The sequence below is a fragment of the Lactuca serriola genome, chromosome 3, assembly GCF_051521515.1.
Source record: "Lactuca serriola cultivar US96UC23 chromosome 3, Lser_US96UC23_V15, whole genome shotgun sequence".
Taxonomy (NCBI): domain Eukaryota; kingdom Viridiplantae; phylum Streptophyta; class Magnoliopsida; order Asterales; family Asteraceae; genus Lactuca; species Lactuca serriola.
In genome coordinates this window covers 52,797,940-52,821,101 of record NC_136410.1, presented here as the reverse complement: position 1 = coordinate 52,821,101, position 23,162 = coordinate 52,797,940, and the positions used below count along the sequence as shown (strand labels likewise).

Here is a 23,162-nt window from a genome sequence, read left to right as displayed (position 1 = left end):
TCTTTTGTCTGGTAACTTGGAAGTGACATATTTATCGAAACCGATGTTATCTGAACAAAATAAATAAAATAAGTATATATATATATATATATATATATATATATATATATATATCCTCCGGATTATAAAGAAAAGTAATAACAGTATATTTTGAAAACAATACATTATTACCATTTGTAATGTTTGATAACGGATTTCTAACATTTGTAATGTTAGATAACGGAATTCTAACATCTGTAAAGGAATGAGAGTATTGCACGGTTGTATTTTGGATTCTTCGCGAATTAAATGAATTGACATTTTCAGCTTGAGGAACAATGTTGCTTGACAAATCTGCAAAGAACAACAACTTATGAAAACTGAACACATATGTATAAAACAAAGTAGTTTTTGCAATCATATAATATTCCAAGATAATAAAAAAATATGAGAAAACATTTATTCTATATAAATGAAAAATAAGCGTAAAACATGGAATGAAATAATAATATGGTTATAAATAATTATATATTTTAAGAGATGCGGTACTGATGTACTTGGAACGTTGGATGTTGTATTCATTATCTTCGATCTTTTATTTTTCAAATATATTTTTCTTTGTCTTCTTTTCTCTCTGGCTTGCAAATGGTACATGTTATTGATGTTTTCTGCATAAGAGATAATATGACAGTATATGAAATGCATAATTACGTAAATAATATGTTTATATAATAATATTGAATAAAAAACGTACCTTTGTAAGCATGGGTCACCAATTTTGAAGCATATTGACTTGAAGCGGACGAAGAATTTGACAATTTATCTATTTTTTTATGTTAAAAAATGTGTATGTTATTAAAATAAATATTATGTGAATTAAAAAATAAAAAATAAGAAAAATAAAATTTCCATAAGAAAAAAGTTACCTTTGTAAATTGAAGTTTTAACAGCTGTAGGTGTTGAGGCTAGATTTGTTGATGTAGTACCCAAATTAATATTTTTTGTATTATCTAAATAGAAACTATTTAGTTTTATAGTCTTTTTTAGAAGAATGTGAATGCATTGTATGTCTGCAACCTTAACAGTTAAGATAAATAAAATTAGTTTATAAATTAATATGCTTAACAGATAACAATTAAGTAGTTAAAATAAAAATTATCTAGCGAACAAATAGGTAAAAATTCAATTTGTAGTCATTATTAAGTATTCTTGTTAAGTAGTAGGAAACACAATACAATTTAATTGTGTCCTTTTTTTGAAATGGTTTATTAAAATGTACATATAAATTATAAAATAATCTATTAATGTATTATTTATTTATTAAAAAAAGTCAATTAAATAGGTTGTATTTAATAACTATAGAGTTTAATAGTAACATAAGGGCAGTTTTGGTATTTCAATTACATATTGTGAGCGGGAAAAGAGCTTGGAGATGGGCTAGCCAATTGTCACGTGGTAATTTTATACTTATTTATTTTTGTATGTTTTCATTCAACTACAAAAAATTATGATTACAAAAATCAAACAAAATGTATTTCAAATTTCAACTACACATAGTAATATGGGTCGAAGTTGGATCCAAATAATATTCGATACCCACACGCATTCTCACTGGTCAGGTGTCTTGTATTTGCACAAAGAAATCGGGTCAAGAAATGACAATACTCTCCCCAACCAATCTCTATCCCAACGTATTCTTCATCACTCCGTCTCTTTATCTTTCTCTGTCTGTTTGTATCTTCCTACCAAAAAGCCTCAAACCCACTTGGTTTCACACCATTCTGTAATTAGCTTTTTGTTTCCATGGACTCCAACCCGTCTTCATGCTCGTCGCCGGTTAACCCTTAATGAATCTCCTCGATTCCCCCACAATCGATGAATCTCCTCGATTCCCCCACAACCGATTGGGTTCAACAACGCAAGGTCTCTTGAAGATGGAAGATTTCATCGACGATGACCACTCCTCCTGCGACATAGTCTCCGTCAGGTGAGAAAAGACAATCGTAAACCCGAATCTCATTCTTCCACTGCAACCATAAATTCCTTCCCTATGGAAATCACCAGTCATCATCCTCATTTCCAACCTACAGCTTCTTCTAGTTCCATTTGTTGTTTCCCCAATTTCACCCAATTCTTTGTTCGGATGATCTCATGGGGTAAACCCTAGTTCTCCATGGAAGCCCAGAAGATAATTTAGTTTCCAACATCCGAAGGCTGAGTAAAGGCGTAAGAGTAGTTTGCATATAGTCTGTCAAGTCCAGGTCTTTGTTGGCTTGTCAAGCTATCTTTAACCCCCAAAATGCCCTTTTCGTTCCTTGCCCAAATGATCGAATTCGATTCTTCTGAAATCTAGGTTATATAACTTATAACCATCTGTAGCTTCATGTTTTCCATCTGAATGTTTTACAATAGGGGGATTAAGGTAATGGGTTCATGTTTGCAGCATCTAAGGTGTATTTGATCGAATATCTTCTTACAGTTAGCAGGAATCAATGTCTGTTGAAAGGTAATTTATATTTTGATTAATTTATGGTTAACTTATAACCCTCTGTAGCCTCATGTTTTCCATATGAATCTTTTACAATAGGGGTATTAACTTATAACCCTCTGTAGCCTCATGCCTAGAGCTTGAAGATGTTACTGGAAGGTATATAATATTTTTATCAATGTTTTTCTAGTTTGGTTTGAATTTGATTTCAATTCCATTAAAACATTTAGTTGCAAATGATTATAGTATTGTAATCAACATAATCCATTGATTGAAGGAGATTTTAAAAGTAGGTAAAGTCTTCTTTGGTTTACTAATTGAAACTTAGACATCAACACATCCAAATTTGCTAAATAGGTGACCTATTGGTCATAATAAATTATCGATAAAACGGTGTTTTTATCCTAAAAACACTAATAAGTTTGACTTGTTTTATTCTATATATGTATGACCATGGGCAAAACCGTAATTTTTGTATATTTTGATTAGCTACATATACAGTTTAGAAATTAAGCTGTATAGCAGTTAAGCAGTCAATAATTTAAATAGTTAGGTACATATACAGTTAAGAAATGACTGTTACATGAAAAAAAATGAAATTATATAATCATAAAATAAAGATACAAATCAGCTATTTTTTGCATTTATACAAAATTTGTTGCATACACATTGAATGACAACAAAATATAATAATTTAATGCATAAATCAGTATATTAAAATAGCAAAGCATAAGAAAATTTTGATTTTGATTTCATTAGCCATGACATGCCATGGCTGATTAGAAATCAGGTTTCAAATAAACACATACACATATACACACTGTAAAAGATGAGTACACCATTTCCAGAAGTATTAACATACATTGAGTGTTTGGATGTTATTGAATACATTTGCAGTTATAAATTAATAACCAAAAGAATGACAACAAAATATATTAATTTGTCTATGTGTGTGTGTGGCTATATATGTATGACCATGGGCAAAACAGTAATTTTTGTAATTTTTGATTAGCTACATATACAGTTAACAATTTAATTTTTTAAGCAGTTAAGCAGTCAAGAAATTAAACAGTTAAGCAGTCACACACATGCATAAACATTGGAATAATCGAAAGAGTATTAACTGTTACATGCATATAAAAAATTAAACGATATAGTCATACAATAAAGATAAAAATCAACTATTTTTTTTTTGCATATTATACAAAATTTATTGCATACAGATTGAATGACAACCAGCTATATTAATCTGATGAATAAATCACTATATTAAAATAACAAATCATAACAGAATTTTGATTTTGATTTCATTATTAATCAAATGCTATGGCTGATTAGAAATCAGGGAAAAAAGAAACAGACATACATATAGACACAAGGTTACAAATACATATAAAATGTTTAAAACATTGACATAAAGATTTACTATAAACAATTTATTACATTGATATTTAAAATACATACATATACTAACACTGAGTAATAGATTTCGATAGTCATAGATAGAATGCGACATGAAGATGAACACATTCAATAATTATAACAAAATTTTTTAATAGACTACATAAAAGAACAACGGATAGCGAATTGAAGACTTGATAACAGTGAGAAATACATTGAGATAGAAACAGATATCAGATGACTTCAACATGCACACAGTGAATAACCATCAAAAAAAATTTTAATAGCTTACCTTAAAGCAATAACAACAGTCGACTTGAAGATTTCCTGCAACGTTTTCTTTATCTCTGAATTTTGGATTCGCTGTGAATGAAAACAACCGTGAGAATGTATTTAAGATAAATTGATCTTCAAAATTGTGTTTTTTTAGGAGTTGATATCACGATATATTTGAAAGAATTTGAAAGATACGCTTATCTTTAGAAATAAAATAATGATTATTTAATTACCATTAATTTGAATTTTGCAGGAAGAAGTCAAAATCAACTCCAGAAATTAAGCAGTCGTTTTGTTGTTTGAAGGGTAGTATCGGGAAAATTCGATTGGGGGGAACTATGTGAATGTCACGTTGCGATATTCTACTTATTAATTAGATCAACCCGGGACTTTAATGGAGGTAATTGCATCATTTTTGCCAAGATGTCGTCTTTATTATTTAATTATAAATATAATTAAAATTTATATATAATAAATAAATAAAATATAATATATGTTATTATCCAGGTGATGACATAAAAATATATTTTACTGCCCAGATGATGGCATAAAAATATGACATTAAGATTTTTAAAAAACGTTATAAATTTAGTCATATTATGTCAAAATATTTTTCAAATGATTAAAATGTTTAGTTGTAGACATATTTAATCAATAAAAGTGTAAAAACATTAAGAAGTTTGACTTCTTTTATCCTAAAATCATGGAACAACCAATAATAAATGTTAACTATTACTCATATTCTTTGCATTAGTTCTTTAGTTTTTTTTCGAAAGGGCCATTACTTTAATTTGTATATGTTAATTTAACTATGGGTTTATTAAAAATATCATGTGTAGACTCCTGTAAATAGTGTCTTCCATTTAGGAAAATAAGAAGGAATGAACAGATTTAGGGTTGTCATTGGCATTACCCTTAATAAATATAATGATGTGACAATTAAATGAAAATGGAATACACATTCATTTAACACTCGTAGAAAATTTAATGACATCTCTTGTATTAGAAATCAGGTTTTTTTGTTTTTGGAGCAAATTGATTTAAATTTATAGTCCTCTGTAATAAGTGTTAAACTAATTTTTGCCCAATTACCTTTAGTATACTTAAATGGATTTTAAAGTCACGTGTGATGTATCCTAGACATATATTTTTCCCACCCATTAAATTTTTTTTCTTCAAAGCTTTTGTCCCATCCAACAAATTATTTCCCATGTAATTTAAACAATGTTATCAATTTTAGAACCGTATTAAAAACAATGATCAACCGTAAATACAAAAGATAACGGTCGGGAAATGTACTATAATAAAAGTATAATATATTTAAAAAAATGAACAAACAAATGTAGATTGTAGCATTTTAATTTCATACAGTTCTTTAATTATAGTACCAAACAGAATTAATATCCATTTTATTGTTTTCATTTAAATTGAAAGCATATTAGGGTTGCAGTGAAGACCATGAAAAGCAATAGTATCAAACATAATCCAAAAACACACATACAATACAGCCTTTAATCAATGAAAGTATGTTGTTATAAGTAATTAAATATAAATCTTCCTATCTAAGTAGGAAACGTTAATGTCATACTTGTGAAATTGTCATTCCTCTTTAAATCAAATTGAAATACAAAAAATACCCCTATTTTAATTTAAAGTTACATTGCAGTAATGACCCTATTTTAATTTGAAGTAACATATTCATACCTATTATCATTAAAAATGTATATTGCTATTATAGGTAAAGAAATGGAAATGCATTACTATAATGTTTATATAGAAACCAAAACAATAAACAAATGAACCAAAATGAATAAAAATAAAATGAACCATTGTCTTAAAATTTGTCCAATAACTACCAACATTTCCAACCACTTTTAGTACCAAATCAAGAAACATTATTGTAAACCAAACCAAGATGAACATAAATTTTTTATTTGTTAAAACAAAAAACAACTCACTTTTCCACTTTTGGAACTAAAAGTGGATTTCCGTCTCCCATTGATAGTCTTTTAGATTTTGTTGAACTCAAATCACCTCCACCATCAACATCATAAACGTCATGGAGGTTGCGCTTCAAATCACCTGATATTTTCATTGGACTTGTTGCAGTTGATTTATCAGCTGTTGAGGGAGTAAAAATCTCATCCGTTTGTGATATTGACATCCTAAATTAAAAAAACATAACTTGACAATTGGAATAATTAAATATAAATAAAAGTTAATAGGGGAATATAACATACCTTTTGAACATTCTAAACAACATCATCTGATTCCAGGGGTACTTCATTTAAAGACACTGATTGAACACTCTACAAAATAAAATTGAAATATGTAAAACGTTATGTATCTAAATAAAAAACAAATATAAATGTTGAACATCATAACATTATGTACCATAAGTTCTAGTTTACTTTCCAATTCGGAAACAATGGACACATCTTCTGTAAGTTTGAAAACGGTGTAGATATTGTTATAGTTGGTGACATTGTAGGATGTAATATCTACAAGAAACACAAATTTGCGGTTTTTCAAGACGTTCATTTGATTTGGAAATAGTTCCAAACTGTCGCCAGCCTGTAAGAAGGTTGTGTAATATATTAAAACCAATAGTGTTGTTATTAGATAGGAATAATATTAATAAAATATTATACCGCTTCATGTATTTTTTTCAACTCAAATGCACTGATTTCCAATAGCCTTTTTGCTTCTCTATCAAAAAGAGTAAATTCGATGGTACCGGTATGATCTTGTACGTTGATAGGAATTATATACCTAAAAAAAATATTAGATTAATACTAATTTCGTTGAAAAATGAAACGATTAAATTAAATAGATATGTGTATACTTTAGAACGGTATGAAAATTCGAATCGTTGCAAGCTGCATTTTTACACTTAATAACAACACTATCTTCCATCTTGTCGGGGGCGGTATAGGAAAGATTGGTTTGGGGCACATTGTTTATCCTTCTTCCACATTTGTAGCACGCATCGTAATACCTAGGTAGATTCTGTCTTATATTGACGATGGTACCAACTAATAGAAATTTCATTTCCTATATCAAATAAAATGTAAAATTAAATAAAAATACAATGTTTAAATAAAATTAAAAGATATAAAGTAAAGAAAATATACCTTCAGTGGTTCTGTGATCTCACAAACAGTTTTTAAAGGAAAATCCCCTATAAAATCATCTATATAAGAAGAAGAGTAGCTTGGGAGTGTAATTATGCTTTTTTCAGACATACCTCCATTGTTATCAGCTTTCAATCTGTAATGTTTAAAAATATATGCAAAATTGTATTCATTTAAAAATAATTATAACATAAATAAGTTTAAATAAAAATAAATTAAAAAACTAACTCTTTCTTAAACTCATTAATTTCAACAATGTCAGAATTAATGAACATTTTGGTTACATCAAAATGACTTTGGGCTTGACCAATTCCTGTAAAAACAAATTAGTCAATAAAAGTAGATTGGAAAACATATTAGCCAATAAACTACAAACCATCCCAAACGTTAAGTTTCACAAACTGCATCACTATAACAACACAAGTAACCGTGGTGTTACTTTTCAGGAACTGTGACATTTGGTGTGCCTGATTTCCAAATATAGTGCCATTGAGGTGTACAGACCTATATAAAAAAATAATTTAATTAGTATGGAAAAATATGATTCAAAATAATAAGAAATTTAAATAAACATCATCTCACTGTAAGTTGCTAATAGTCATCTTTATGTAATGCCTTGATGGATTAGGATTTCTTGTCTCAAGTGGCCTGAATGAGACAATTTGCCCAATAACATCTACAGAATTTTAATTAAAAAAAATATATAAGATTAAGTTAAATATGTATATACTAACATTTATAATAAATTACACAAGTTATAAAAAGTGAATTGAATAAAATTAAACAACTAACCAAAAAATGAGTCTCTTGGGCATTTCTGTTCGATGATAGAGTTAAAATCAGCAAACACAAAACCATTAACTGGACCAGAAAAATCATCACATCTTTTTACGATACTTTTCCAATCCAAAGTTAAGGTTTGTTTGTGGCCGGTAACACTAAAACCATTTTTAAAAGCCGCCATGTTTGGTTTTAAAATGATATAACTTTCACCTTCCTTTAAAAGGTCACGAAATTTTGGAAAAATTTTGGTTGAAAACACGAGATTGGTATTTTGTACCCTGTTAAAACAAACAAAAACAATTATTCATTGAAACAAATGTAATATTGAGTTGGTTTAAAAAATATTAACCAACCTCCTCGTCCATGACGATCATTTCAATTGCTAAAACATGGTTATTTTTTATAAAATTCCAAATCTTTAACACTCGTAGTTTGAGATGTGAATCATCAGCAATAACTTCAATGTCTTTTAGGTATAGTTTATTGTCGATATTCATTTCCTGCAAACAATTGATAGAATATGAAAATTAATATCCATTTTACTGTTTTCATTTAAATTGAAAGCATATTAGTGTTGTAGTGAAGACCATGAGAAGCAATAGTACCAAACAGAATCCAAAAACACACATACAATAAACATATAATTTTATTGAAACATTTATATTTAATTGGTCTATATGAGTGTGTGTGTGGATATATATTTTTGACCATGGGCAAAAGGTTCATTTTTGTAATTATTGAAGTGCTACACATACAATTAAGTAATTAATCAGTTAAGCAGTCAAGAAAATAATTTTGTATAAGCAGTCACACACATGCATACACATTGAAATAATCAAAATAGTATTAACTGTTACATGCATATAAAAAATGAAACGATTTAGTCATACAACCCAATATATTAATCTGATGAATAAATCACTATATTAAAATAAGAAATCATAACAGAATATTGATTTTGATTTCATTATTAATGACATGCTATGGCTGGTCAGAAAAAAAATGAAATGATATAATCATAAAATAAAGATACAAATCAGCTATTTTTTGCATTTATACAAAATTTATTGCATACACATTGAATGACATTAAGAAGTTTTATTAGATATCAGGGAAGATTAAACAAAGTATTAACTCATTGGATATTAGGGAAGAAATTAAATAGTTAAGCAGTCGCACACATGCATACACATTGGAATAATCGAAAGAATATTAACTGTTACATGCATATAAAAAATGAAACGATATAGTCATACAATAAAGATACAAATCAACTATTTCTTTGCATATTATACAAAATTTATTGCATACAGTTTGAATGACAACCCGATATATTAATTTGATGAATAAATCACTATATTAAAATAACAAATAATAACAGCATTTTGATTTTAATTTCGTTATTAATGACATGCTATAGCTGATTACAAATCAGAGAAAAAAGAAACAGACATTCGCAATTTCATTCTAAAAATGATTTGATTTTTTAATACATTCGCAATCAATATATAAAGTTTAAAACATCTGATTTTTAATTTCATTATTAATGACATGCTATGGCTAATTACAAATCGGGGAAAACAGAAACAGACAATCGCGACATGAAGATGAACACATTCAATAATTATAAGATCATAACCAAACATCATGAGTTTTACATCGATATTTAAAATACATACATACACTAACAGTGAGTAATAGATTTCGATAGTCACAGATAGAATGCGACATGAAGATGAACACATTCAATAATTATAAATTCTTTTTTTAATAGACTACATAAAAGAACAAAGGATAGCGACTTGAAGACTTGATAACAGTGAGAAATACATTGAGATAGAAACATATATCAGACGAGTTCAACATGCACACAGTGAATAACAATCAATTTTTTTTAATATCATACCTTAAAGCAATAAGAACAGCCGACTTGAAGATTTCCTGCAACTTTTTCTTTTTCTTTGTATTTTGGATTCGATGTGAATGGAAATAACCGTGAGAATGTATTTAAGATTAATTGATTAGCTAAATTGCGTTTTTTTAGGAGTTGATATCATGATATATTTGAAAGAATTAGAAACATACGCTTATCTTTAGAAACAAAATAATTATAATTTAATTTCAATTCATTTGAATTTTGCAGGAAGAAATCAAAAAGAAGCGCAGAAATTAAGCAGTCGATTTGGTTTCTGAAGGGTAGTATAGGAAATCCTCTCTAATAAATGAAGGTTTTTTTTGCCACTTGTCAAATTCTTAAGAGTTTTGCCACTTGTAATTTTGTGGGAGTTTTAGAATTATTATTTTCCACTTGTCATTTTTAGGAATTTCCATTTTTTTAAATTAAAATTTCATATAAGGGAAGAGAATCATTCTATTAATTTGATAATAAAATCTAATAAATGCTCTAAAGAATATTTGATTTCTTTTATAAATGTTCCAAAATATTACATTATATTATGTAAAAGTATTATTTTATAAAATATTTAATGTTTAAATATTGATATTAAATTTTTATTTTTAATAAACTCGTGTAATACACGAGTCTCACACCTAGTTAACATTATAAGAAAAGAGTGTGAAAATTTGCTTTGGGGGGCTATGTGAATGCCACGTGGCGAGATGCTACTTATTTATTAGATTAGGGGATTTCACATCATTACTTGGTTTCTCCACTTGGAATACTAGTAATTACAACAACTATAACCTTAAATTAAAAAAGCCTTCAAATCACAAATTATGCTAGTTTACAATAAAAATAAGTATCTTAACAAGAAACCATGCAATATTCGTCAAAAATAAGTTGGCAATATTTTTCTATTGGAAAATCACTTCCTTTTTATTGTTTCCATCATGGCTGCTTGAGAAAATAATTATCCATATCTCCGACCACAACACAAAGCAACTCTAAATTTGGTGTTGGATTACGTATATTTGCATTCACCTTCTTGAACTCCATAGTCCAGATAACCAACTTCTTATGGACCATATCTTCAATACTATCCTTGAGGATTAAGGGATTATACACCTCCAACACTCTTCCTTCAATCACCTTGAACACAATTTTATGTAATTCATCAGCAACTTCTCCAACCATTTCTTTTACAGTTTCCACTTTTCCAGCTTTAGAAAAAACCATGATTAGTATTCACATACATACATAAATGGATATGTGTGTACTGATCACACATAGAGCAAACTTTCCTGTTGAATTATCATAGATGAAATAGTTTATCATGGATAAAGTTCTAGAGAATGATAGATCTAGGATCACCTCATTGCCCTGAAACTAAATCATAACCTTGAACCTTATCAGGGGCGATGACTGCAGAGTTGTTTTGGTTTGTGTTTGTAGATTTCATAAACCAAGTTAAAATCACTTTTGATTTCAAATTCAAAAACTTACCTAATGTAGCCATGTTTTTTTTTCTTGCGATCCCTAGCTAGCTTTAATTTAATTTCCACTTGTGTTTTGGGCATTTGCATTATTATTATTTTCCCTTGTTGTGCATCTTTAAACTTTGCATGTCATGGGAATTTTAATGGAACATTATTATACCCCTTTCACTGTCCTAGACACCAAATACCAACAGATGGGCATAACATCACCGATAATGCATCAAGGATTGGACCTGTTGTAAATCAAACTAATAGACACACAAGGAAACCAACAAATTATATTGAGAATTATATGTCGATTAGTTGCGAGTAGTAGATCCAATTATTATTAATATGATTACCACGTTTCGTCGAGAACTATATTAATCCTTCTCGATTAGATCTGATTATAAGAAAGGTAGAAGGAGAGTGTCCTGTTATTTGACGAAATTAAAAAAACAAGACAATAATGTAAACCTGTTGTGTTGACGGTTGATCTTGAACATGGAATAACTGCATGGATTGGACTCATGTCCTTAAAGGTTTTTACTTCGCTTCTATCGGCTGTAAGCTACATAGTAAAATTCTAGGATTTAATGCGGATATATCGAATTTCCAACAACAATGGAAAACGATAAACACAAAGTGAATATTAAGAAACTGGGAAGAAATCACAGAGAGAATTAGAGAACTTTAATTTTTCGTGAGCATCATATACGACTCCTAGGGAGCTGTATTTATAGGTATCGAAACTCTAGAAGGTAGAAAAGTACCCACATAGGCCAGCCCATAGAAACCCTAGGGCGACGAGTTGCTCTCCAAGCAAATCATTTTCTGGGCATTCCAGTATATTCCGACTTGTCCTCCACGAAGTCAATGACTGTCTAACATTTGACTGGATCTGTCAAACCGAATTGACCTAAACTCGTCAAAAATGAATGCTCCTCCGCTCCCAATGACCGTGCATCTTGCAAAGTGCAAAGTGCGCCTAAATCACGCCATTTTGCGCACTAGCGACGTCAGTTAGTGCTAGGCTAGGCTAGGCTAGGTGCGCGCGTGGCCTTGGCCCATTCCTTTGATCAACTAAAGCCTTTGAAGGCCTATCAAGAAAAATGACATATAAACCCACTAAAAGTTTCTTCCCCTACTAATATGAGATAGAGGAAACTTGCCAACTTGCAAGATTACCTCTATAATTTCCAACAATCCCCCACCAAGTTGGATAGTTTCCTTTCACTCAGACACATGATGTCACTTGGGTGTCATTAAGATTAAACCTTAGTTTAATGAGAACAAACAAGAAGAGACCAATTCAATGGTACCCTTATAAGTTTAAACCATGAACATGGTGACCTCTTCGGTTTACCCCCACACATCACATGTCGCCTTTGCGATATCCCTTAGTGCTTATATGTCCAGACATTATAAATCCTTTTCATGAGCCTTTAGAAGATAAACCACTAATCTTTACTTGAGGCGGAACCACCTCTAGATTATATATGCAAAGTTTTACAACATCTTCGTTGCATAAATGTCTCCAAAACATTGTTAAGAGTCGAAACTCAACCTCGTTCTCGGCAACGACATACTATCCTACCTCACATGGATCTATCATTAATGATAGTACCTTCTATCGTTAGTGACTTTGTTGTTACCCTTTAACTTGAGAATTAGGAGCACTAATGCCAAGTTGGGTTTCCATCACTAAGCGATTCTATTGTAGTTTTAGACCCATGACTGGCGTGGTAGATGTAACCAAATCTCTCGTTAGAGGTTTGGTAAACAGAACTGCCAAGTTACTACTTTTCTTGACATAGACAACGTTGATGGTACAAATTCTAATTAGTTGTCTGTAACGCCCGGGTTTCAGGGCTAAGCATTTTTGTCAATGTAATAGTCTAGGTCAACTCTTGTAACTCTTTTTGAAGTAATAAAGATGAAATATTTGAGTATTATGTGAATTATATGTGTTTATTATTTAATTATAAATGTATAATTAATAAAGAATAAAAATGAGCGTCAAAATTAAAGTGTGAGATAATCCCGATATCTCTACATAAAGTTGTAGAATATTTCTCAAGGTTTCCGTGCATCTAAGGAACGCCGAAATCCGAGTTATAGCGAAGAAGTTATGACCCGTCGAAGTTTCACGACAGAACCGGCACGATACCGGGAAACGTAAATAGTGAATTTACGATAGAGCGAGATTTAGCCTTAGTGATCTAAACGAAAGTCGTATAATATGTTAAACTAAGAACATCGATAAAAAGAACGCCCAAATCTGACTTCGTATGAAGAAGTTATGAGATTTTAAACAGACCAATCCTGTCCCGGCTTGTTAAAAATATAACTTTAAAAATAAAGTCAGAATTAGCCGACGGAGTCTAAACGAAAGTTATAGAGTACGTCTTCACCTACGCGTGGATATAAAGAACGTCAAAAACGGAGTTCGTATGAACGAGTTACAAATTATAATAGCATATTTACGTATTAAAATAAAGTATAAATCATGTATACGTACACATATATATACATATGTATATATCATTAGAAAGGTATCGACGATGCGGTCAATATAAGACTAATGTTGAGTTCTTTCGACATTAGTTTAGTACAAATATCATTAAATCCATTTATAATAGTATTATAGAGGGGTGTTTAGTTGTTTATATAACTAAAAGGTCATTATGTAATTATGGAGGGTAGTTTTTGAAAATTCAATTAGTATAAATAAGAGCCTTGGGCTCTCATATTTCTTGCACCATTCTCTTGATTCAAGAGTCTTTCTCTCCTTATCCCCCGAGCATTTCGGTCCCTCGTGATTCGACTTCTCTTTCTGTAGCTTAGTATAGTAAGGTGAGCGCTGAAGCGCTGCACGAATCTTTCTTAGAAAGATTCAGCGACGAAGTTCTGCCCCTGCAGAGCCCGACTCCTAGCTAAAACCCCCTTGTAAGTAAGTTATGCTTACCTTATTTTAATATAGCTTATATTTAAAATTAGTATTGTTATTATGAACTTATAATAAATACTTGGACTATTATTATGGGTTATATAAGTATTTTTTTAACGCTTATGTAATAATAATAATAGCTAGACTATTAATTAGTCTCGGCGAATAATAGACTAAACTCTAGTGGTAATAATACTAGGTTTCTTCGAAGAAAATTCTATTTAAGAAGCGAAGCGCTGTCTGAGTTCGGAATCACCACCTTTTCAAGTGAGTGCATAGTTACTTTCATCTTACACATAGATATGAAGTATTTTATATATTACGTGCTATGTTTGCATATTATCTGTATACTTGTTATCTATGCTGGATGAATGTTTTTATATAAGTTTTAAATGATTTAAACTGTATATGTATTTTATATCTACAAAAATGTTGGGGTAAAACATGGGTAGATGTAATAAGACGATGTGTGATAAAATGATGAGAGGCCTCAATGTTGTTGTTGTTGATCCAGTCATCTAGCGGAGTATAGATGACGACCACAGACTCTTCTAGACAGTCCAGTGGAACGCTGGCAGGCTCGCAACCTGTAGGTGTTGTGAACGATGTGTTCACCGGTGTACTCCATCCCCCACATGGTTGCCTATTAGGACATTTATTGCTGAGGAATCCCCTTAGCAGTAGTGTCCGTCCTGATGATGATCCTTAGGCTAGGTCCCTTATGATAGGTGTTTAGGGACGTAAAGTGAGGATAACGGGAACGGGTAATCGGGTTATTGTTGATTGATGAAATTAATAAAATTATTTATTGTGGGTTGAAAACCCTATGTGCTCACCAGGCTCCCAAGCCTGACCCACTCAGTTTTATGTATTACAGGTAGTGGCGCATGAGCATAGGTGTGATGTTTTGGACGAGGGATTACGGATATAGGCCTGTAGATATGAAATAATGTAGTAAGGCTTATATTGTACTGTTTATACTTTTGATCTGTACGAACATGACATCCCGAGTCTTTTAATGAAATACATTTCTATAGAAATGCTTTTGATAAATCTTTATCATATTATTGTTTTGGGACAAATTCCGCAACCCTTTTATTAAAAGATAACTCTGATTTTGAAATAAAGTATAAACAAAACCGGTCTTTTCTGGCCGTGATTTTGGGGATGTCACATTGTCTCACAAAACTGTGTCTCAGGCCCACATGTATCGAATTCCCATTATATACCTTAGACAATGTGGCCTCACTATCATAGTACCTGGGTATTGAAGGAATTGGAATATCCCACATACGGATATCCATAAGTATATCTCGAATCCACTCTGCCTCTTTGCCCACTGTTGTTATCGAAATTAGCTCTGCTTCCATCATTGAATGAGTTATGCATGTCTGTTTGTTGCTCGCCCAAGAAATAGCACCACCAGCTAGAGTTTAAATCTAAGCACTTGTGGATTTATACTCACTAGCGTGATATATCCAACTAGCATCAGAATACCCTTCTAGTATTCCATTTGTAACATTCCGTTTATTAAATAAATAAATAGATAAAATTAATAAATGAATAGTAGCCCTAAATCCATAAATGTAGAATATTGAGAGTTAAATGTAATTTTCGTATTGGTTTGTAAAGATTTTCAGAAGTCAAGGGGTGTTTGGTATATATTGGACTCCAATTGAAAGGATTTTGGAATGTTGAGGGCTAAATGGTAATTTATGGACTTGTATTGAAAAGAATTTGGATAGGAGGGACCAAAAGTGTGTTTTGGATTTAAAGTTTGAATTAGATATGGGACTTAAAGCCGCCTCCTCCCTTCTTCCCCTCGGTCCAACTTCATGAAAACCCTAACCCTAGCATGTTCTCTTCAGCTGCCACCATGTGTAGCCTCCTCAGCTACCGCTGTCGCCGAGTCAACATCGACCGCCACTTTTCCATCTACTACCTAGCCATTGAAATGCCACTGCCACAACCCGCCATCAATGACGTCGTGAGCAGCCAAGAGAGAAACGCTAAAGACCAGAGATGGAATTGTAAATGCCGATGCGTGGGTCGTGAACGACTGGAGTGTTGTCGCCGCTGCACTGCTTCCGTGAAGACGAAACAATTGCCGGACATCGCGACTGTCGTTCCCAGCGACGTCGGTTGCTCCCAATGCCGTCAACGAAGTCCGAGCGGACGCCCTTTTCAGCTGCTGCTCCTGCTGTCGTTCACGGTCTCAAACCTTCTTCTCCATTGCTTCAGTGTTACGCCACAGTCATGACCGACGCTGCCCGTATGACTCGTTCCTGCTGTTCGCTCTTGTTGACAAACAACTCTTCTCAACTGCTTGCTTTGAGCATATTTTGGAGATTATTCAAAGGTGTGATCAGAACACTGCAGCTGACAAGAAGTTGTTCACTGATATGCTGAGGTGGTATATCCTGTTTCGGCAGACACTTCTTGCGATAATCCCTCGACTGTTCAAGGTGGTAAAGACTGTGTAGCCAACACAGAAGAAATAATCTATCGCCTCATTTGACGCAAAGGGGGAGATTGTTGGGATTATTATGTTGCGTCATGGGCTCGGTCCTTAGCCCAGTTTTGGTTGCCGGTATTGGGCCTGTCCAACCGTGCATGTTTTGTTCTTGCATGAATGCAGTCTTTGTAGTTAACGCTTTCATTATTTTTCTCATTGAGTTTTGTAAACCCTATCTCGCCTCTATAGTGGAAGTTCTTCATCGAGCTCTGCTGAGGTGTGACTTTATTTGAATCATAAGCACATCTTTGATTCCATTCTGTGTTCATATTTTTATTGTGTTTGTCTTGTTTGATATTCATATTCTTACCTATGAAAGATCTAATCGATCTAAGATTTATTCTCATCACCCAACAAGGTTCGATTGCGCCTCTCAGCTACACCATTGAGCTACGGTGTCCTAGGTGGCATCAATTGTGAAACAAATCCACATTCCTTAAGATAGTCATGAAACTCGATACTAAGATACTCACCACCACGATCAGATCAGAGCATCTTTATATTCCTGCCCATTTGATTTTGCACTTCTTTTTTAAACTCTTTGAACTTTTCAAAAGTTTCTAACTTATGTTTGATTAAGGAGATATACCTATATCTTCTATAATCATCGGTAAAAGTTACATAGAAGAGGTTAGCATCCCTTGTAGTGCATATGAAGGGCTCACACACATCGGTGTGTATGAGATCCAATAAACCCTCACTCCTTTCACAAGCACCAGTGAAGGGTGATTTAGTCATCTTTCCAAGCAAACAAGATTCGCATGTGTCATTTTACCTAATGTCAAATGACTCCAACACTCCACCCTTTTGGAGTTGGTTTATGTGTTTCTTGTTGACATGTCCAAGATGACAATGCCAGAAGCAGGCCGTGTCACCATCACAGTTTCATATTTACCATTACAAGGCAATGCTTCAAAATAAAATTTACCATTATAGAAAGCATTAATAGAACCAGTTTTATTATCAAACGAAAATCTAAAACCTTGTCTATACAAACCATGAAAAGAAATAATGTTTTTTGTTATTTATGACGAGTAGCAATATTCATTCAAATCTAATCCTAACCCACTATTTAGCAATATAGAATAAAATCCAATCTTGGTGACAGGCGACGCTCTCCTATTCCCCATGATCAAGTTCATCTTCCCATGCTCCACTTCCCTACTTCTTCTTAGACCCTGCAATAATAACAAATGTGGAAACCACATCCTGTATCAAGGACCCAAGAACTAGCATGTGATGAGTTATTAGATTGAATAATATAAATACCTATGAAGGTTGGCTTTATCTTCCCCTCCTTGATGTCTTGCAGAAACTTTGGAAACTTCGTTTCTAATTCCCTTTGTCGTGAAAGTAGAAGAACTCTGCATCTTTTGGATTAGTTGAAGGAGCAACAAAACCACCTTTGGTTCCACTTGAAGAAGAACCTTCATGAGACTTTCCCTTGTGGCTCTTATAAGGAGCTTTCCTTTTCTTCCCCTTCCCATGTCCAATTGCCAATACAGGGGCAACAATAATAGGATTTGATGTGGAAGCTTTGCCTTTCAAGCTGGTTTCAACAGTTCTTAACAACCCTTGAAGTTTGCTTAAGGTCACCTCATCCTTATTCATATGATAGGTCATATTAAGCTGTTCATAACAAGGAGGTAAAGAGTGGAGGATAATATCAATGGCCAGTACTTCATCAAAGATGACATTCAACTTGAGCAAACGATCCACATATCTTTGCATCTTTTGCAAGTGGGTCATGATGGACTCTCCATCCATCATTTCGGTTGTTATCAACGATTCAACAATCTCGTACCTTTCTTGACGCGTGATTTAATGGTACTTTTCCATCAAATCATGGCACATGTCATAAGGCCAATATTCCTCATAGAATTTTTAAAGCTCGGGAGTCATAGTGGCTATCATAATGCACGAAACCTTTGTCACCTCTTTGCATTTTGCCCTATACTCGATGATTTCTTCAGGAGTAGCACTGTTTTCATTGATCTCGACAAGTTCCTTGTCAAGAATCTCTTCCTTTTCCTCGTACCTTAGGGCCATTCGAATGTTTCAAATCCAATTATCAAAATTGGATCCATCGAAAGCGACATTTCCATAAATGCCCAAGAGAGAAAGTGGGTTCGAGGAGTTGGTGTTGTTGTTGGAGGAGTTTGAGCCTGGCATTTGAAAAAGAAAATAGACAAAGTTTAGATTAGACAAGAATCCTTAATATAACACCCAAATGAAATATTAAGGCTACGACCCAACACTATAATTCGCAATTCGGAAGAGAGATGTCGTAATTCAATTGCAAATTATATGAAGGTAGGTAAATAACGATTTACCAATTTTGTGACATCCCCAAATTCACGGCCAGAAAAGACCGGTTTGTTTATGCTTTGTTTAAAAATCAGAGTTACATTTTAAATGAAAGTGTTGCGGAATTTGTCCCAAAACAAAAATATGATAAAGATTTATCAAAAGCATTTCCATAGAAATGTATTTCATTAAAAGACTCGGGATGTCATGTCCGTACAGATCAAAAGCATAAACAGTACAATATAAGCCTTACTACATTATTTCATATCTACAGGCCTATATCCGTAATCCCTCGTCCAAAACATCACACCTATGCTCATGCGCCACTACCTGTAATACATAAAACTGAGTGGGTCAGGCTTGGGAGCCTGGTGAGCACATAGGGTTTTCAACCCACAATAAATAAGTTTATTAATTTCATCGATCAACAATAACCCGATTACCCGTTCCCGTTATCCTCACTTTACGTCCCTAAACACCTATCATAAGGGACCTAGCCTAAGGATCATCATCGGGACGGACACTACTGCTAAGGGGATTCCTCAGCAATAAATGTCCTAAAGGCAACCATGTGGGGGATGGAGTACACCGGTGAACATATCGTTCACAAACACCTACAGGTTGCGAGCCTGCTAGTGTTCCACTGGACTGTCTAGAAGAGTCCGTGGTCGTCATCCATACTCCGCTAGATGACAGAATCAACAACATCAACATCGAGGCCTCTCATCATTTTATCACACATCACCTATTGCATCTACCCATGTTTTACCCCAACATTTTCGTAGATATAAAATACATATACAGTTTAAATCATTGAAAACATGTATAACAACGTTCATCTAGCATAGATAGCAAGTATTCAGATAATATGCACACATAGCACGTAATTTATATAAAATACTTCATATTTATGTGTAAGTTGAAAGTAACTATGCACTCACTTGTTAAGGTGATGATTCCAAAATCGGGCAGCGCTTGCTTCTAACGATTCTATTTTCCTTCGACGAAACCTAGCATTATTATCGCTAAATTTTAGTCTAATATTTACCGTGACCAACTATTAGTCTTAGTATTATTATTATTATATAAGCGTTAAACAATATTTTCCAACCACTATGTACAGACAGGGGCCAGACATAAAACACCGGAGGGCAGGACCATTTTGGCATATAGCACTTCTGAAATCCAACAACCCTATGCGGCCCTTTAAACCAGATTCCCCGTACCGCGAGTAGTTAAAAAAAAATATTATAACGACACTTATATAAGTTATAATAATAGCTCAAATATTTATTATAAGTTCATAATAACAATACTAATTTTAAATATAAGCTATATTAAAATAAGGTAAGCATAACTTACTTACAAGGGGGTTTTAGCTAGGAGTCGGGCTCTGCAGGGGCAGAACTTCGTCGCTGAATCTTTCTAAGAAAGATTCGTGCAGCGCTTCAGCGCTCACCTTACTATACTAAGCTACAGAAAGAGAAGTCGAATCACGAGGGACCGAAATGCTCGGGGATAAGGAGAGAAAGACTCTTGAATCAAGAGAATGGTGCAAGAAATATGAGAGCCCAAGGCTCTTATTTATACTAATTGAATTTTTAAAAACTACCCTCCATAATTACTTAATGACCTTTTAGTTATATAAACAACTAAACACCCCTCTATAATACTATTATAAATGGATTTAATGATATTTGTACTAAACTAATGTCAAAAGAACTCAACATTAGTCTTATAATGACCGCATCGTCGATACCTTTCTAATGATATATACATATGTATATATATATATATGTACGTATACATGATTTATACTTTATTTTAATACGTAAATATGCTATTATAATTTGTAACTCGTTCATACGAACTCCGTTTTTGACGTTCTTTATATCCACGCGTAGGTGAAGACGTACTCTACAACTTTCGTTTAGACTCCGTCGGCTAATTTTGACTTTATTTTTAAAGTTATATTTTTAACAAGCCGGGACAGGATTGGTCTGTTTAAAATCTCATAACTTCTTCATACGAAGTCAGATTTGGGCGTTCTTTTTATCGATGTTCTTAGTTTAACATATTCTACGACTTTCGTTTAGATCACTAAGGCTAAATCTCGCTCTATCGTAAATTCACTATTCACGCTTCCCGGTATCGTGCCGGTTCTGTCGTGAAACTTCGACGGGTCATAACTTCTTCGTTATAACTCGGATTTCGGCGTTCCTTATATGCACGGAAACCTTGAGACATATTCTACAACTTTATGTAGAGATATCGGGATTATCTCACACTTTAATTTTTGACGCTCATTTTTTATTCTTTATTAATTATACATTTATAATTAAATAATAAACACATATAATTCACATAATACTCAAATATTTCATCTTTATTACTTCAAAAAGAGTTAAAAGAGTTGAACTAGACTATTACATTGACAAAAATGCTTAGCCCTGAAACCCGGGCGTTACAATTCTCTCCCCCTTAGGATGATTCCGTCCCGGAATCATGCATCAGCAAACAGATGTGGATAGCGACTCATCATGTCATCCTCTGTTTCCCAAGTGAGATTCGGCCCATTCGAATGTTTCCATCGGACTAGCACCAAGTCGACCATCTTGCGTCGTAACTTCTTAGTCTTACGGTCAACAATTGCCTCAGGCTCCTCGATCAGCCTTTTATTTTCATCCATCCTTAACTCTGAGATTGGAATTATGTCGGGAACATCTCCTGTGAATTTCCTCAAATAACACACATGGAAGGTGTTATGAATACCATTGAGTTCTTCGGGCAATTCCAGCTTGTAAGCTTGGTTCCTTATCTTCTGAAGAACTTTGAACGGTCCAATAAACCTTGGACTCAACTTTCCTCGTTTCCCAAATCGTATAAGTCCCTTCCACGGTGAGACTTTAAGCAAAACGGAATCCCCAACTTCGAAAGTTATCGGTCGTCTTTTCTTGTTAGCATAGCTCTTCTGACGATCCTGGGCTGCTAACATCCTTTTCCTAATCACCTTCAACTTCTCAGCAGTCTCATGGACTATCTCGGGGCCCATAAACTGCTTATCTCCGGCTTCAAGCCAACAAGACGGCGTACGACACTTCTGTCCATACAAGGCTTGATAAGGTGCCATCTTGATGCTCGAGTGAAAACTATTGTTGTAGGAGAATTCTACCAAAGGTAAGTGCTCGTCCCAATTTCCTTGGAATTCGAGGGTACATGCTCTCAGCATATCTTCCAACGTCTGAATCGTTCTTTCGCTCTGACCATCGGTTTGCGGATGGTAAGCAGTACTCAAACACAACTTTGTACCCAACTCCTCTTGTAGACTCCTCCAAAACCTCGATGTGAAACGACTATCACGATCTGATACAATCGTAAGAGGGACACCGTGAAGTCTTACAATTTCCTTCACGTAAGCATTTGCAAGCTTATCCATAGACCACTTCTCATTGGCTGCTATGAAGTGTGCACTCTTGGTGAAACGATCCACGACTACCCAAATCATGTCGCGACCGTTCTTCGTCCTGGGCAGTTTAGTCACAAAATCCATGGTGATGTCTTCCCATTTACCCATGGGTACATGTAAGGGTTCTAAACTCCCATACGGTTTCTGATGTTGTGCCTTAACCCTCGCACATGTTACGCACTCGGCCACATACTTCGCAACATCGAGCTTCATCGTCGGCCACCAGTAGTAGGGTTTTAGGTCCCTATACATTTTAGTGCTACCGGGATGAATCGAGTACATGGTCTTGTGTGCTTCTTCCATCAGAAGATCTCTTATTCCTCCCGTCTTAGGTACCCAAATTCGATCTTGGAATACCTTCAGTCCTCGACTGTTTGTACCAAACACTAACGTTCTTCCCAAACGTTCTTCCTTTCGGTCATTTTTCTCTAAAGCTTCTTCTTGAGCTTTCCTGATAGTTTCCACAATCGTCGAGACGACTTCAATTC

General features: G+C 33.5%; 1 protein-coding gene and 2 long non-coding RNA genes across 5 annotated transcripts; 2 read left to right on the top strand and 1 right to left on the bottom strand.

The window, feature by feature from the left end:
• The first annotated feature begins 1,613 nt into the window (after nt 1-1,613).
• Nucleotides 1,614-4,448, top strand: LOC145094429 (uncharacterized). 3 transcript variants are annotated; one of them, XR_013703340.1, is made up of 4 exons: nt 1,614-2,240; nt 2,392-2,485; nt 2,567-2,626; nt 4,398-4,448. It is a non-coding gene; the product is annotated as an uncharacterized LOC145094429 (long non-coding RNA). The 3 variants fall into 3 exon arrangements; XR_013703339.1 differs by having other exon boundaries at nt 1,614-2,485; XR_013703338.1 differs by having other exon boundaries at nt 1,614-2,485; nt 2,593-2,626; nt 4,398-4,442.
• Nucleotides 4,449-6,396: 1,948 nt separating this feature from the next.
• On the bottom strand, nt 6,397-8,242 carry LOC145095253 (uncharacterized). The gene is made up of 9 exons (XM_079033167.1): nt 8,071-8,242; nt 7,861-7,954; nt 7,655-7,782; nt 7,507-7,591; nt 7,279-7,414; nt 7,143-7,198; nt 6,796-6,916; nt 6,539-6,718; nt 6,397-6,453 (listed from the first exon to the last, which is right to left on the bottom strand). The coding sequence occupies exons 1-9, from the start codon at nt 8,240-8,242 to the stop codon at nt 6,397-6,399; spliced, it is 1,029 nt and encodes a 342-aa protein (XP_078889293.1).
• Nucleotides 8,243-14,217: 5,975 nt separating this feature from the next.
• Nucleotides 14,218-15,394, top strand: LOC145094428 (uncharacterized). Its single transcript, XR_013703337.1, has 3 exons — nt 14,218-14,389; nt 14,586-14,653; nt 15,264-15,394. It is a non-coding gene; the product is annotated as an uncharacterized LOC145094428 (long non-coding RNA).
• The last annotated feature ends 7,768 nt before the right edge of the window (nt 15,395-23,162 follow it).